This window comes from Hydra vulgaris, chromosome 14 (genome assembly GCF_038396675.1).
Source record: "Hydra vulgaris chromosome 14, alternate assembly HydraT2T_AEP".
Taxonomy (NCBI): Eukaryota; Metazoa; Cnidaria; class Hydrozoa; order Anthoathecata; family Hydridae; genus Hydra; species Hydra vulgaris.
Window position 1 is genome coordinate 10,312,501 of NC_088933.1, and position 17,553 is coordinate 10,330,053.

A 17,553-nucleotide genomic window follows, 5' to 3' on the forward strand; every position below is an offset into this window, starting at 1 on the left:
TGGAACTGCCCCCAAAAAAACCCACTAAAAATTACAAAATACTGTGTAGTGGGATCTTTTTATTGCTAAATTACATACTTGATAGCAACCAAAAAAAAAAAAAAACATTATTAAAAAGATAAGAGGAATTTATTGTTGTGCCTGCATTTTGAAATCAACTCATTTTGTTTATTCAACATGTTTTCAACTTTATATTTTAAAATAAGGAATTTTTTATATAAGCAAAAGTTACAGATTTTTGACGAGAAGTTATAAGGATTGCAGCACTTCACAATTTTCCACTTAATTGAGGGTGTAAACATTTTGTCCTCTATGTCCTAAATTTCTTTAGACAACTCGGTATTATTTTTATATTTATTCATGTTAAAAGATTTTAGATGATTAGCATACTGAGATTTGAATGGAGTTTCACATAAGCCAAAATATACTTTTTCTTTGAAGTCATGTTTATATGACAACACAGTGGCTTGATAAACCATGTTCTTCGTCAAGCACTGATTGTTCATGGGGCAGATGGATTTGTTGACGAAGTTGCATGTTTTTCCCTTATCTTTACCTTGGCTATATAATATCCTAAGATTGTGCAAAATAATGATGGACTTGATGTTTGGCATATATGAGTAGCTTATTTTAATAGTATTTCAATTAAATATCTTGCAAAGTTTTTGACCAGCCGGAAAGTGCAAGTCTACCGTGTTTAAAAAACGACTGCCTATTTTTATTGCAACATTGATACTGAAAGGTGGGTTGTACCAGATTATGTTTTGCTTGTGATTTTTGAATGGGACCGGTTTTTTATTTAAATGGTAAGCAAATTTGCAGATAAAACCTGATTTATATAATGTATCTTGATAAGGAGGAATGGATTGTTTAAAAACATTTTTGTTAGAAGAATTGTTTGACAATCTTAGTTCAATAATTTAAGGAAGGACTTTTTAGTATGCTAGGAAGGTGGTTAGAGTCAGCATTTATATAACTGATGGAACTACCAGGCTTGCAGTAAGGTTGGAAAGAGCTGTCATTAAGATTTAACGTTAAGTCCAGATAATTGACAATTTTAAAATTACAGCTGATGGATACAAGATTATTATTTTTTTTTAATTTTCACAAAGTCCTTTTTAATTTTTTCCATTTGTTGGCCACTCCGGTTCTTAAAAACTGCTAGACCAACATCTCTATACAATCTGAATTCATCTTTATTGTAAGACTGTGATAATTAAAACAAGATAAATATTCTAACTCACAAACTTCTGCGCATCAAAGGCTCCCATGGTGACATCAAATAAACCTCCACTCTTTTTAATCCAGGCTTAACCATTGTTAAATAATAATGATTTTCTGGCATGATGTATTAACTTTTTTTTATCTTGTTTTTTAATTAAGTATTTTTTAGCAAAGGCTATAGCGTTGTTTAGTATATTTTCGTTAATTGAAGAATAAAAATCAGTTATATCGAAAATCAAGAATTTGTATAGATGTTTTTCTTTAATACTTTGAAACCAATCTATAATGTTCTGTGAGTTTAGCCATTGATTGATGCAAACTTTTTTTCTAAGACACTATTTATTTTTAATAGAATAACTATTGGATTTAATAGCCGAACTGTAGGGTTGTTTAAAAAATTATCCTTGTGGTCTTTAAGAGTGATAAAACAATTGGAGGTGTCATTTAATTCAATGCTGTTGAAAACATCGTGATTAGTGAAAATGTGTTTACTTTCAATATTTATTTGATCCTTTAGATTTTGGTCAGCCTTTTTATATGTAGATGTAACGGCGTTCTTAAGGAGGTGTTATACTCTTCTTTGGAAATTCTAAACATATTTGAGTTTTTGTCAGCTTGAGTAAAAGTTTTATGTGACTTGCGCAAAGACTTTATATTGCTAGGAAGCTTTTCTTGAAACTTGTTATTCACTTTACAAAATTTTATATTTTTAACTATATTATTTAAATCATTTTCAAACATAGCCATTTCTATTATATGTAAAGGACATTTTTCAGATTTAATGCCATAGTTTTCGGGTTCGGATGAATTTTCTCAGAAAATTTATTAAGAAAGAATAAAGCTTTTCACCTCATTCTTTTTATATTTGAGTGCTTCAGTCTTCTCCAGTAACTGTAATACAAATTCTTTTTTCAATGGAATAGGAATATTTTTGACTGAGTAATAAAAGTTTATTTTCTCCATTGTGTGGACGGCTTGGAGTAGAGTGCTCAACTAATTGGAGCATATATATTGATATTTAAGTCTGTTTTGTATTTTAATCATAAAACAAAACTCATAATCGTAAAAGATTTCACGCTCAATATTAAAAAGATATTTCATATAGAGCGATATATATATATATATATATATATATATATATATATATATATATATATATATATATATATATATATATATATATATATATATATATATATATATATATATTTAAAATTAAAATACACTAAAATAATATGTATATATTTTTTATATATACATACTTGATAGCAACAAAAGAAAAAACAAAAAATTAGCTAATGACTGGCATCAAAAAAAGATAAGAGGATTTTATTCTTGTGCCTACATTTTGAAATCAACTCAAATTGTTTATTTAACATATTTTCACCTTTATATGTTAAAATAAGGAATTGTTCGTATAAGCAAAGGTTGCAAATTTTTGACAAGGAGTTATAATATATATTATTTATTTTCATTATATGTTTATTATATATATATATTTATTATATATATATATATATATATATATCTATATATATATATATATATATGTTAAATAATATATATATATATATATATACATATATATATATATATATATATATATATATATATATATATATATATATATATATATATATATATATATTTATATACATATATATATATATACATTATTTTAGTGAAATAAAAAACACTTTTTAGTTAAAAATACATGTTTCGAACTTAGAAAGTTTAAAATCATCAGTTTAAAATGACCAAAATAAAATTTTTCAATATGTAGGTTACAAAGTGATTAAAAATACATTGAAAATTGCTATTCAAAAAACTTTTTATAATACGTAACCAAAATAAAAATATAATACAAAGGAAATAATAAAAATACACTCAAATTTACAGTTAACATTTATTACACAAAAGGTATTGTACAATAAAAAACAGGATGTTAATATAAATTAAATTAGAACAATTCAATAACTCTGTGCCTATCTTGTTTGTTTAACTCAGGGTTCTGCCATTTTATATAAAGACTTTCTTTAATTTTTAATTCAGTTTCCCTATTGGCAGATTACAGAATGGTAAAACATTCTGCAGTTGCTTTATTAAAACAATCAATGTTGAATTTTATGTGCTGAAATATATGTGATTTTTTATCTTCCTTAAAATGCTCATCAACACGTTGAGAAATGTGTCAGACAGTTCGCCCTATGTAACAAACATTACAGTTTGCACAATTAAATTTATAAACAACGTCAGATTTTAAATTTCTGGGAATAATATCGTTTAATGAAAAAAACTGTTGCATTTTAGTAGAAGTAAATGCCAATTTTATGATAAATTTTCCTTTGCAAAACAGCTTTATTAACTCCAATATTTCGTTTTGAGCATTTAAAGATCGTTCACCAATATAGGGTAATTTAAAATAATTACATTCATATTTAGGTTTTTCAAAAGGTTCAGAGTGTTTAAGATTCAAATATTTTTTTAAGGAATTATCTATTAATTTTGGTTCTTAAGTAAAGTTATTTTAGTTGACTGAATATTTTCTTGAAATCCTGCCCAGGTATTATTTATTTTAAATGTACGTTCAATGAGAGTTTTAATTAACCCCAATTTGTATTGAAATGGTGTAAAACTAAAGTAATTAGTCAATAACCCTGTAAAAGTTTCTTTATGGTATATACTATTTATGAGGTTTTTATGGTTTTCAATGCAAACATCAAGAAAAAGTAATTTATCATTTTGTTCATGTTCATAAATGAATTTAATATTCGGGAGTTTAGAATTAATATAATTAAAAAAATTTACACTGTCATTTTTAAATAGAAAAGATGTTGTGTATATATATATATATATATATATATATATATATATATATATATATATATATATATATATATACACATACATATATATATATCTAATTTTTTTTTTTTTTTTGGCCAAATAAAAAGGAAAAAAAAAATTTAAATTTAAAAATTAAACCTTGAAAAGAATAGAAAATGTCTGCGTTTCTTTGGTTTTATAAGCATCATTATATGTCTGCATACCACGCTCAACATACATATCATTGCCAACTCGATTTTTGCATAACTGAAAAAATTAAATAGAAAAATAAAAATTAGACCTTAAATAACAAGTTATCTCAAGTAAACACAAAACACAGTAGCAGTTATAAGCATTTTTAAAATTTTTTAATTATTAAATAAAAAGTAATAGTAGATAAAAATTTATTATTTATATATTTAATTAAAAGTACATTAGAAGTATTCTAGTACAGTGTAAATTAATACATTTTAAAGATAATATTATTATTTATACAATATTTATTGAGCATTTAAATATTTTGAATAAATATATTCTGATTTAGTCTGCATCTAATATATTTTCTTTTCACCTATATTTGAAAAAACGATAACTTTCTAAGACTGTGAAAGTTATGATATTACTATTTTATATTATTACTTTTGCCATTAAATCCACTTTAAAAGGTGTTCAATTTTAACACACTAAATTATGTTACAATTTATAGTGATATAATTATGCAAAAATTGTAAAAAAAAATTATTTATTTTTATGAGCCTAACAACTGTTTCCAATCGCAATAGTAAATCTGCCCAACAAATGGAATATACAAATGCACTAATGGTTTAATAGACATTAGTAGGAAATAGAGATTGGCAAATCACCATATAATAAAAACATTGCAACAAGAAACTTTTTTTTTCTCATAACTAATAAATGAGTACTTTTTAATATCAAATCCGCTTCATTAACTCTCATAAAAAATGCTCCCTCATTCAATGACATTACAAAAAAACGCCTACTAAATTATTACAAAACTAATGCTTTTATTGGACAATAATAAAAAAACAGAAACAAATTAATATCCAACTATCATCACAAGAATAAATTTCTATTAGATAACCCCAAACCAAATAGGAATTTCTGATGTAAACTAAAGCTATCTGATGAAGCTTTATTAATAACATGTTATAACTATAAATCTGGACTAAGTTTTTAACTATAAAAATAAGAAGGAATAATTTAATATACTTGCAGTTGAACCTATTTAGTTACAAATTTAACTTTTTATATGTATTAGGGTAGGATTGAAAAGTTATGTTTTTTATAAGGAATGACCTTTGTAAACTAAATTAGAAATTTAAAAAAAATATAAAAACATTAAGAAGGGGGCAAAAATACCAAACAAATTACCGATAAATATCTATTTCATTTTGAGAAAAGACATTGTTAGTAGAATTCTAAATTTTTAGTTATAGGCAGTAAAAACTTGTGTCACGGAAGGAACAATAGGTTCCTTCCATGACACAAGTTTCAATGGCTATAACAAACAAGTTATTATTCCACATCCAATACCTTTACCTGAAACTAAATAGGTCTTTATAGGTTGTATGTAAGGCATTATTCCTCCTTTCTAAAGGTTTTAATTTTTTTTGAATTTCTTATTTAATTTGTAAAGGATATTCCTTTTGGAAAAAAAGACTTTTCTATCCTGCCCATTATTTCAAATTTTTTTATTTAGTTATATTTAAATATGTAAAAAAAAGGCTTGTGAGGAAGATTCGCTAAGAAAATGATTGTACCCTAATTTTGAATTTGCATCTAGAAAAGAATAAAAGTTTTATTGTAAATCATTTTCGAATGGACCCTGAAAAAAAGTTACAAGTGATCTCAAAGCAAAAAATATGTCTAAAAATCTGATGACTTGTATAGAGACGTCTAAAAATAAAATAAAAATCACTCTTATAAAGTTGATTAATCAAAAATATGGCATTTCACAGTGTGGTCTTGCAAAACAACCCAATGTATCACAAACATACATATGCAAAATTATTAATAAAAACACAAGTATTTGTTATCATAAAATAACTAAAACAGCTAAATGAACACTGGGGCAAAAAGCAGCTGTTTGTTTAAAATGCTATAGATAAGTTTTGATTTTTCGAAAGAAAAAATTTGTTTCAAACTTCTTGTCATATTTATCTAAAATCCAAAAATATTGAATTTGTACCAAAAGTGCATAACCCTGCAGGGGCTATTCTAGGAAAATAATTTTAAAAATTTTTAAGCCATAGCATGAAAAACTATAATTCTAACAAATTAAAATATTATTTTTAAATTTTTTAGAACTATATTTACAAGAAAAAAATCCTATTTTTATCTTGTAAATATAATTCTAACAAATTTAAAACAAATTAGGGCTATTTAAATGATTGCAACTTGCATGATGCCTATAGTTGTTTTAGATATATAGTTTTTATTCGATATATATATATATATATATGTATATATATATATATATATATATATATATATATATATATATATATATATATATATATATATATATATATATATATATATATATATATATATATATATATATATATATAAACACATTTTATTTTTTTGGAAAAGGCATAGCAGCAAAAGATAAAATTTTATTTGCTTCAACTTAAAGTAATAACACTTTTTTCCAAATCAAAAAAAAACTCCCCAGCCAGTGCAGATGAAAATTTGTTACCAGCTGTCTAAAAATGCAAAAAATTCAAGTTTTTGCATTTATAGTAGGAGCATGGTCACTTGACAAAAGTTAAAAATACCATGAAAGTTATTTTTGTACCTTGATCTATATACTTTTAGATTATGTTATGTTTTTTGGCACAAATGACGAGAAAAGTTGATCTTAACCATTTGCAATCATGTGTGTATTTGAGAGGTTGGGGGAGGGGCAGGGCTTTTTTTATTTATTTCATGTATTTAAAGTATAAAACATTTTTGTAATTGTACATTTTTTATTTAATAAAAGACTATTTTATGGTTTTTATCAAAGATATTTTATCAGTTGTTTTAAATTTTAAACAATGATAAGCTACAACCATTGATTTGCTTCTCCGCCTACTTTTGTTTCTAAAAGTTTTTGACAAATCAATTAATTTTAATAAGTTTTGTGGGGGTTATGCAATCAATGCATGTCTAATGGTGCAAAACCAAAAAATGCAAAAAAGTACACTAACTTTTTCAAACTTATTTAAAAATTTATATATATTTTATAACAATTTAAAAAGGTCTTGACTAGAATGAGAAGCATGTTCTGCACTTTAATGTAAAACAAAAAGACCTGTGACAAATTTTTTAAAAATCTTTTATAATTTGGAAATAAGTATATAATATATAGCAATATATACACATAGCACAAAGCCGCAATAAGTTTTAGTATGATGAACTGGTTTTCAGCCATTCTATCTAAAGTCAATTTTAACGAATCGAAAAAAAAAAAATCAGTTTTTAGGTCCAAAAAATCTTTAATTGTTATATAACTTGCAGACTTTTCTGTTTAAGCTAATTCATTGAGCTAATTTATGTAATTACTTTACAGATAATAAATAAAAATAGGAACAATATCATGTCATTGTCACATTAACATTGTCATTGTAACATTTTATTGTCCCCTCAAATATTTTACTAACCAACCTTTGTTTGTTTCCTAATATACTGTTATAACCTTTAAATTTTTTTCTTACTTCACTATCTATTTTGCAAAATGTTTTTCACGTAACATTTTTTCAACATGCAACCCCTTCTGATATTGAGAAAATTTATATCTTCTTGTTTACTACTGTTTAAAACTTGTGTTTTATTATTCAAGATGATTATTTTTTTTTTTTTATTAAATAAATCTTCCTTTTTTAAAACCACATTTTTGCCATTATGGTTTTGTGTTTGTTTAAATTCTTTCTATTCCTTTTTAAGTCAACATTCTTGTCTCTAAATGGCATATCAAAAGTAAAAGAATTTATTAAAGATATTGTGAATAAAAGCATTTATATATTGATATTTTTTATCATAAAAAAATATTATTAAGTCAATTTAAATTTGGACTGAATTGTAAATTTATAAGCACTTTACTATAATATAGTAAACATCTGATATGTTATTCAGTACTTTTTTCACCAATTTAAGGTCGCATGGTAAATTTTTTTACCACGAGACAACCTCCTATTTCAATACATTAAGCTGCAAAAATATAGATATGAAGCTATGTTAATGGTAGAAATATTTGGAAAATTAACACATAGGATAACATCTGTAATACAGTTTTCATAAAAAGCAAGTGGTATTGCTTATGTATTATGTGTAATGTGTTATAATCCATTATATTGTTTTTTATAATCCATTAAATTGTTACAATCCAATGAAGCATTTAGAAACAAAAGAAGACGGAGAAACAACTAATAAAATAGCTTGGATAAAATCCATAAAATAGTCTTTTATTAAATAAAAAATGTACAATTACAACAATGTTTTATATTTGAAATACATAAAAAAAAAACAAAAAAAAAACCTAAACACCCCACCCCCACCCCACACACACACACACACACTTCTTAAATATACACATTATCACAAATGATTAAGATCAACTCTTCTCATCATTTTTACCAAAAAACAAAACATAATTTAAAAGAAGACAGATAAAGCTACAAAGATAACTCTCATGGTATTTTTGAAATTTTTGTTAAGTGACCATGCCCCTACTATAAATGCAAAAACTTGAATTTTTTGCATTTTTAAACAGCTGGTACAAAATTTTCATCTGCACTAGTGGGGGAGTTTTTTTACAATTTGGAAAAAAGAGTTATTATTTTAGGCTAAAACAAGTAAAATTTCATCTTTTATATATATATATATATATATATATATATATATATATATATATATATATATATATACATATATATATATATATATATATATATATATATATATATATATATAGATAGATATATATATATATATATATATATAGATATATAGATATATAGATATATATAGATATATATAGATATATATATATATAAATATACATATATACATTTTTATATATATACATATGTATATATATAAATATATATATATACATTTATATATATATACATATATACATATATATATATATATATATATATATATATATATATATATATATATATATATATATATGTATATAATTTGAAAGACAGTATCTTGTATGAGAGTATATTATATATTATTTTAAAACATTTATACATATATTTATATATATATATATATATATATATATATATATATATATATATATATATATATATATATATATATATGTATATATATAATTTGAAAGGCAGTATCTTGTATGAGAGTATATTATATATTATTTTAAAACATCAAAAAATCTCTAACTTTTGCTGGGTAACAGCATCATCAGCTTGTTAAATATTGCAATAATTTTTAATTGTTATAATTTATATAAATTTGTTACTATTGACGCCAGCAGTTGAATGGCTTCTTTTGTATTTAAATTTTGAAAAATGGCATCCAAAACATAGTTTTGACATATTGGCCTTTGACAAGATTAAACCCCCCCAATTTAAGCATAGCATATGTTTTTTTTTGCATTTCAAGTGCCTCCTTAATTTTTCTTCCAAATTTTTTGTTTTCTACCTCTAATGTTCTTGTTTTTTTCAAAATATTTTCTTTTTTGCAAAGCTTTCATGAACTGCTAATGTAGAACAATATCGATTCATTTTCAGCAATGCTCCTCTGATATTGTTGCATTTGTATATTTGCCTACATATTTGTTTCACCTACGTAAACTTTGAAACAATTGAATTTTATTTTACAGGTTCCAGGGTGGCTGTTAATAGGTAGTTAATAGGTAGTAATCTGTATCCTGCTTTTCTGAATACTTTTTGAAGTTTTAGTAAACGGCTTGGTAACCCATGACAGGAAAATTCTGACACTACAGGAAAATTCTGATGAAATTGAGTTTTCATTATGTCTTTTTTGATGAAATAGGTGTGTAATACTGCTAATTAAGCAAGCTCTGTGAAGTAAGCCTTTAAATATATTGATTTGTCCTCATCTTTTCCTATTGTATTATTTATAATGATTATATTTTAAAAGTTTACTGTTCTTGTATCCTTTTCAACTTCAATTGCTTATTGTATAGCAGGATGTTGTTGATTTAAAATGTCTTGGAATTGTTTTGCTTGTTTGGTGTTAGAAAATCTAGCATGACTATCATAAAAATAATTGACTATAATTTTAGATTAAGTGTATCTTTACTGAATACTTTGTGCTTTACCACTTTTTAAATTTTGATTTTAACAAGTTTCAAAAAAAACTCCATGAATATAAAAATTTACATATTGAAAAAATCAATATTAAAAATACTTTTGAACTTGTCTACTAAAAGATATATAAAACTTAATGCAATAGTTTGTATTAAGTTTTTAATCCTCAAAACAAAAGAACATAGGTGTCCATAATACAAAAAATAAATGTTTAAAATATTTCTATTTAAATACTTATCTCATGGCAATTATTAGTAAAAGTGTAAGAATGTTCTTTTTATTAAAAAATAAAACATCACCTGGTCATAAAGCTCAATCCGATTTTTGAGATTAACTGATTCTTCTAAAGGTACAGCAACACCTGGGATGTCTAAATGCCATATAGTTTCAGTCTCTTCTAAAGTAATTGCTACCTATTTGAAGGAGATTTATATAAAATTCATTTTAGGGTTCTAACAATAAATTGTAATATTCAAACATATTTAGGTATTTGAAAAAGATTTATATAAAATTCAGTTTAGGGTTCTAGAGAGAGAGAGAGAAACAGAGGGAACTTAAGGTTGAATTTTGCATATTTGTTAACTTAGCTTTGCTTTTTGAAGTACTTTTAGAATTTAATGTAAAAATGTGTTTAAGCTACACATAAGTGTTAGGCCAAATTCTAAAGTATATTAAAAAAAAGCAAGAATTATAGGTCTAACAAAAACTCAAATAAGTGGTCAGGTTAACCTACATGAATACATACAAACTAATAACATTGATAAATTAAATTAATAATAAACCATTAGTAAATGAATCAATCACAATAATATATCAACATGCATTTCTATAGTAGCACACTCAATACAGATGTAATCAGGAACAGGGCACAAATAAACACAATTCATTTTTTATAAAATAATTTCTAGTTTTTTATAATTTAAAAAATGAAGTTGTCTAAAGAATAAAAATTTTTATTCTTTAGACAACTTTTTTTATTTTCTTTGGATCGAAATATAAACAGACTGTTAAACATTTTAGCTTTAGATTTCTTTAAATTTAGGTTCTTTGCAACCAAAAAATATTATTATCTTTTTAACTATATGAACTTTACATAACTCCATAGTATAAATTCTAGAAAAGTGTATAGAACTAAAATTCTATTCAGCATTCTACAGTAACACACTATTTTATAGATGTACCTTAGCTAGCACACATACATTGAGCCAACATCAGGAACTCTGGGTATTCAGGTTTTTAAACCTGTAACACATTGTGTTACAGGTTTAAGAGTTCAAAAATCTTTCCACACATCTTTGATACAGCGCAACTACCTTATATCTTTGTTATATCCAAACATCTTTTTATTGCACAACTATTTGAAATTTTTTTTATTTTTAATAATTGTTAGTATTATAGCATCTATCAGATCATCAAAAATTATAAACAGGTATGTTGAATATTCTATACTTTTAAATAAATTAGTTAAAGTTTAAAAAAATCAACAAACTATTTTATACTGCGGGCTTGCCCATATACCTTCTTACATTAATAAATAATATTGACTTTTTTTAAACTTTTGTTTTGTTTTGAATTGCTTTTTGAATTTTTGAATTTGCTTTCACTTTTATGATGTATAATGTTAAGGTAAATTTGCTGTATTTTCATTAAATATTTTTAATTTTTCTTTTAAAAGGGAAAATTATTATTTTAAACTTAACAGTTTTATTTCCACTTCCCTGGATTTAAATTAAAAGAAAAGTTAAAATATTTTAAAGGAAACTCAAATTATTAATTCAAATTATAACTATTGTATTTTAAAATCTTTATTGTAAATAGTACATATAAATTTAGCAGTATTTTAAAAAGTGATATAACTATTCTAACTTTGGCACACACTTAAATATGTATATTCAACCTAATAGAACCATTTTAAGTCAGAATTGTGTGACCCTTTTTTTTTAAATCTTTTTTGTGTTTGTGTTGTAAAATGTGAGAGCTAGTAAATCAATAATTTAAAAAAAAAAGTAGATGATTTTTCTATTGTGCATCTTAAAGCTAAAAATTCTGTGGCAACTTGGATTAATGGAGAATTTATCATCAAGGCTTGAGACAGAGATTAAAGAAAAGAAAAATCAACAATCGATTGGGAGTATATCAATATTTGTGTTGCCTTTTTTTTTAAATTTGTAAAAAAAAAATTTTATGCTATCTTAACCAAATAAACAAACAAAAACATTTTTGAAGCGAAAACAGAAGCATTTTTGATTACCTTTTCAGTATTGTTCTTACTGAACAACGAGAAATGTTAAATTAAAGAAACAATCACAAAACCAAGAACTATAATTTCAAACTAGTCCAAACCAATAACAACCCAAAATATTTCAATAAATTATGCTTTATTCAAAACAGTATTAAACCTATTTACTTCCTTTATTAATTGTTAATTTTAACCATATTAATTAATTAACCTAATTATTTATTAATTATAACCGTAATAAATAAAAAATCTTTGATTAAAGACTAAATACAACAACAATTAAAGACTAAATAACAACTGACCATTTTTTTAATATCAGAATCACTCAATATTTCCTTTTCTTCTTCTTGTATGCTATCATCATTTTTGGTATGAAAATCTATAAAAAAAATTTTTTTTTTACAGTTTTAACAATGTTGTAAACTTTTTTGTCTGATATAGTTAAGATTGATATGATATAAATATAATTAAATGTTATTAATTATGATAAACATGATATAATTATAAAAAAGGTGAACAATCAACTGAATGTAGATAATTATATGAAAATTGTTCGAATTATAATGTTATCAAAATTGTTACAAAATTTATCAAAATTATTACATTGTTTACTTTTATTAATATTTTTAATTATTATTAACAACTTTTTAAACTATTTTTAAAATTATAGTAATAACAGGAACGAATTTTTTGTCTAAAAGCATTTACTTCAACCATTAATTTTTTCATTCAATATTTTAGAGCAACAATATGGTCATAGGACACAACTAATCAAAGGTAAATTGACTTGCTTATAAATGTTTATAATGGCAAGTTTTAAAAAGTTTAGTAGCGCCTAAACTAGTCCATTATTTCTTTCATACTATTTTTAAGTTATTAGTAACTGCTTCTTTTCAAACTAATTAAAACTCATAGCCCTATTTTAACTTTATTGGGTTCAAAGTATTATTTTAAAAAAAGTTGTTTTAGATGGTTTTCAACAGTGTAATTAGAGGAAGGCGAGGCTCCGTAGTCATGGCAAAGAAAAAATACCTAGAAGAGTAAAAAAAATCTTATAAAAATGCATTGTGAGTAAGAGAAAATGAACTTGTAAAAGTATGCAAATCTTCCTTTCGCAAAAAGAACATCCGATTATGAAAAAAGTAATATCAACTCTTACCTGTCATACTTTAGTTAAAAAATGACATTGTGGAAACCTGTCTAAACCACACAAGAGTGTAACCATGATACCTCTTGAAGTTTTTTAATTCGATTGTAAATTACTATATTAAAAACATTTTTTTGCTACTTTGTGCAAAAAAGTGTCTGCCATAAGTACCCTTAAAGTAAAACCTACAAGACTTGAATCATTTGGATATGAATCATCATATCTAAAAAAAGTTTAGAAGAGAGTTTAGTTGCAGCCCTTAAATCATTTTAAATCATTGGCAAATATATCAATGATAACAGGAATCATTTCTGCAGTTGTAAACAAACAAATTAACAACATCAAATAAAACATGAATTTATTTAGGATCTATTTTCCATTGCAAGCTTCATTAAATCTATTTTTTTTAAAGAAAACCCCCCTGCCTGTAGTTGCCTCCTCAGTCTTAGCGAGGTGAATACAATTTATCACATTAAATCTTGTTTTTATATCTATTTTTAAATGTGGAACATCTACATAGATAATAGGAAAAAATATATAAAAATTTAATCTAGAGATTTATCACAAGTTGTAAAAACAACAAGATATGTTAAAATTACAAATTTTAACATATCTTGTTGGTTGTACAAACAGACGTTGGTACAAATGTCAATAGCCTTTTATTATATGTTATACACAGATATGTATATATTATTATTACAGCTAACTGTGACCGAAAGATTTTATTGCACAATGAAAAGAAAAAACAGGAGTCACTCAAAGTAAGCAGAGTTATTGATTTAGGACTACACAGTACTAATATATTAAGTTTTCTTTTATTATTAAAACTAAAATGCCAACTTTAATGGCTTTAAACCTGTCTATCGATTTGTATATATGAAAGTCTTTAAAAAAAAATCTAATGTAAAATTTCAAATCATTTATTTTTCATACATTTTTCAGAGTGCACCAGAACTTAAGAAGACAAGTAATAAGAACAGAGTGCACCAAACTTAAGAAAGCAAATAATAACGTTGTATAATTTAGTTACATTGAAAAACTGTAAAATTGCTAAAAAAAGAAATGTATCAAAAAAATATACAGTGTTTGAAACACCAAGGTCTGGGTGATTAAAACAACTTTCTGATAAAGACCGACATAGCATCATCATAAACAGCAGGAAATATCATACTCAATCAGAAACTTACAACGAATTCAACAATATGAAAAATCAAGAAACCAGTTCTTACATTACCAAGGCTATATTTAAAAGTCACAGATCGTATCTCAAGAAAATGGTGTTGGGGGAGACTAAGCTGGTCTGTCAAAGATTGGAGCCAACAATATTTTTTTGTAAATCATGAGTACGCATAAAAAAGTTGAAAAGCGAGAAGAAAGACACTTGTATATATGTACAGGATATGCAAGCCAGTGAAGGCTAAGTAAGCACTGTGGGATGTATTTTCCATAAAAGTGATGGGCACATAAAGATACAAAAACTCGATGAATTAATTTTCATACAAAGACACCCTGAAAACATGCTTGAAACTGCCAATATGAAATTTTACTAAAGATCTCACAACATTCAATACCATGAAAACAGTGCCCTTTGCCACATAACCAAGAGTATCAAAGAATATTTAGAATTTAAAAAAATGCCTTTATTGTCATGGTCCCATTGAAAGTATTTAGTCTTCCAAATCAAGAAATGGCTTCGATGGATCTTGAAATATGCAACATTAAAATCACACACAAAACACACTTAAAAGAGATTCTTGAAAGCACTTGGAACTCAATTCTAAAAGAACTATTCCTGAAAATGATAGAGCTGATGCCCAGGCTTGAAAAAATGTGTTTTAAAGGCAAAGATGGCTTTTTTAAGTCCTGAAAAAATATTGTTATTCACTGTTAAACCTGGATTTTTCAAAATTTAACTGTCATTTTTTTTCTTGTGTTTTATTTAATATATTATTATTTTTTTAATTACCTACTTTTTTTTTTTTTTAACTTTATTAAACTGACAATTTCACTAAAACAAAAATTTATAGCTGGTCCTTTAAAGTTTTATTTTAAATTATTAACAAAAAATAATTATTTGAATAAATTTTTATTATCCAAACTTAATTGTACTACTGTATATTTATCAATTATCTTTTCGTATAAGTAATTAAAATGTGAAAATATTGTTCATGAAAATTACATTATATACCTTGTAAACCATTAAAATTTGAAGTATTTGCATAGTTAATATCGTCTGCCACAGAGTCTAAAGATATTTGAGAGCTGCCACCAACCATTGAACTCAGTATAGATCTATTTACAGAGTAAACATAAAGAACACAATTATAAGTTTTTACTAGAGTGAAACATAAAAATGAACAACTGAATTTATCTTAAGTGACTTCCATCTATAATGCTCCAATATATGGAAAAACAATATTGTTAAAATTATAATAATTTTGAAACATTTTTAGAGGTTGATACCACACTTTAACTTTCTCAAAATTTAATAGATAATATCTAGAGAACAGAAACCAGTTTTATGCGAAATAAATTACTTATTTGAAACAATTTATATCATTTGTTTACAAGTCTTCCAAAATGATTAATGGTTTTTCTATGTTATGATGCCATAACTTCTCTTTCATAATGCTTTTATCGAATCATTTTAATGTACTAAATGGAGTGACTTCTACTACTGTAAACTGTGATGCAACACTGAATTCAACTTTGTATTTAGGGTATAACTTCTTAAACTCTAGATGAGTTACTTTAAACAAACTAATATCAGGCATTTTTGTTTATGGTTTAATAACATTATTTAATATAACTTTTACATTATTTATATGCACAGAAACAACATTTTTTTCCTGGACAGTCTTTTGAACTCTTCATATTCAAAAATTTCAATGACTCTCTGTTAACCATTATCTTTTATAGGTTGCCTTTTTTAGCCTCAGGTTTAGCAAGTATCCCTTTTACATTTTTCAACTTTCGGGCTTTCTTTACAAGATGGTCTGAAACTTAAATGTTTTGCAAGTTTATTCAACTGACTAACTATCAGGAGTTAATGAGAGTAACTGAACTTTTTCTTCCTTATTTTTACTTTTATTTTGCATCTAAAAGTTGTCTAAATCATTATAACCCATGCACTTATGCAAGATTATATTGGTTTTGGGGAGAAAAATTAAAGTTAAAATTATAGCTAAGTAATCAAGTAAGCTACTATCAAGAGGATTGGTCTTGGTTAGTGATTGCCTATATATACCTTCACAGTAAAAACTTTCATAATTTATTCAACTGTTTAAGCTAATTTTTTGTGTCTGAGAGGTTAATGTAATTTATCATATTTTTAAAAAAATTAACTTTTAATACAAAATATGACTTTTACCACAGGTGGTTACCCTAAGTACACAAAATTAACAAACATTTGGTGCAGCCTGTCTGTAGGTTTTGAACTGTAGCACATAAAAGTTTCCAAAATTTTTTAATATTTCTAATATTTCTAATTCTAATAATTTTATTTCTAATATTTCTAATATTGCGCTTTTTAGCAACTATGAGGTACAATAACTCAAAAACTGTTTAAAATCAGTCAAAAACACCTGCAAAAATAAATCATTTGTATAAAAAACTGTACAAAATTTTAGATGATCAACTTTTAAATTTAAAAAGCTATGGCATGTCAAAAATCAAAAAAAATCTAGTGTAAGCTGCAGATTTTTTCTTAATTCTAGTCAGTTTTGATTCAATCATAACTTTTGAACGGTTTAGTCAATCAGGCTGAAATTTTTAGGATTGAGTTTTTTTTCTTCATAAAATCT

At 24.7% G+C, this 17,553-nt stretch overlaps 1 protein-coding gene across 1 annotated transcript in view; it reads right to left on the reverse strand.

Moving 5' to 3' along the window:
* LOC136090452 (dynein axonemal intermediate chain 4-like) overlaps nt 1-17,553 on the reverse strand; it is an 86,037-nt gene that overhangs the window by 49,816 nt on the left and 18,668 nt on the right. The window contains exons 6-9 of the mRNA XM_065817118.1: nt 15,939-16,042; nt 12,906-12,982; nt 10,664-10,777; nt 4,210-4,317 (exon numbers count right to left, since the gene is read on the reverse strand). Coding sequence (XP_065673190.1) covers nt 4,210-4,317; nt 10,664-10,777; nt 12,906-12,982; nt 15,939-16,042 — 403 coding nt within the window. The remainder of the gene's footprint in view (nt 1-4,209; nt 4,318-10,663; nt 10,778-12,905; nt 12,983-15,938; nt 16,043-17,553) is intronic.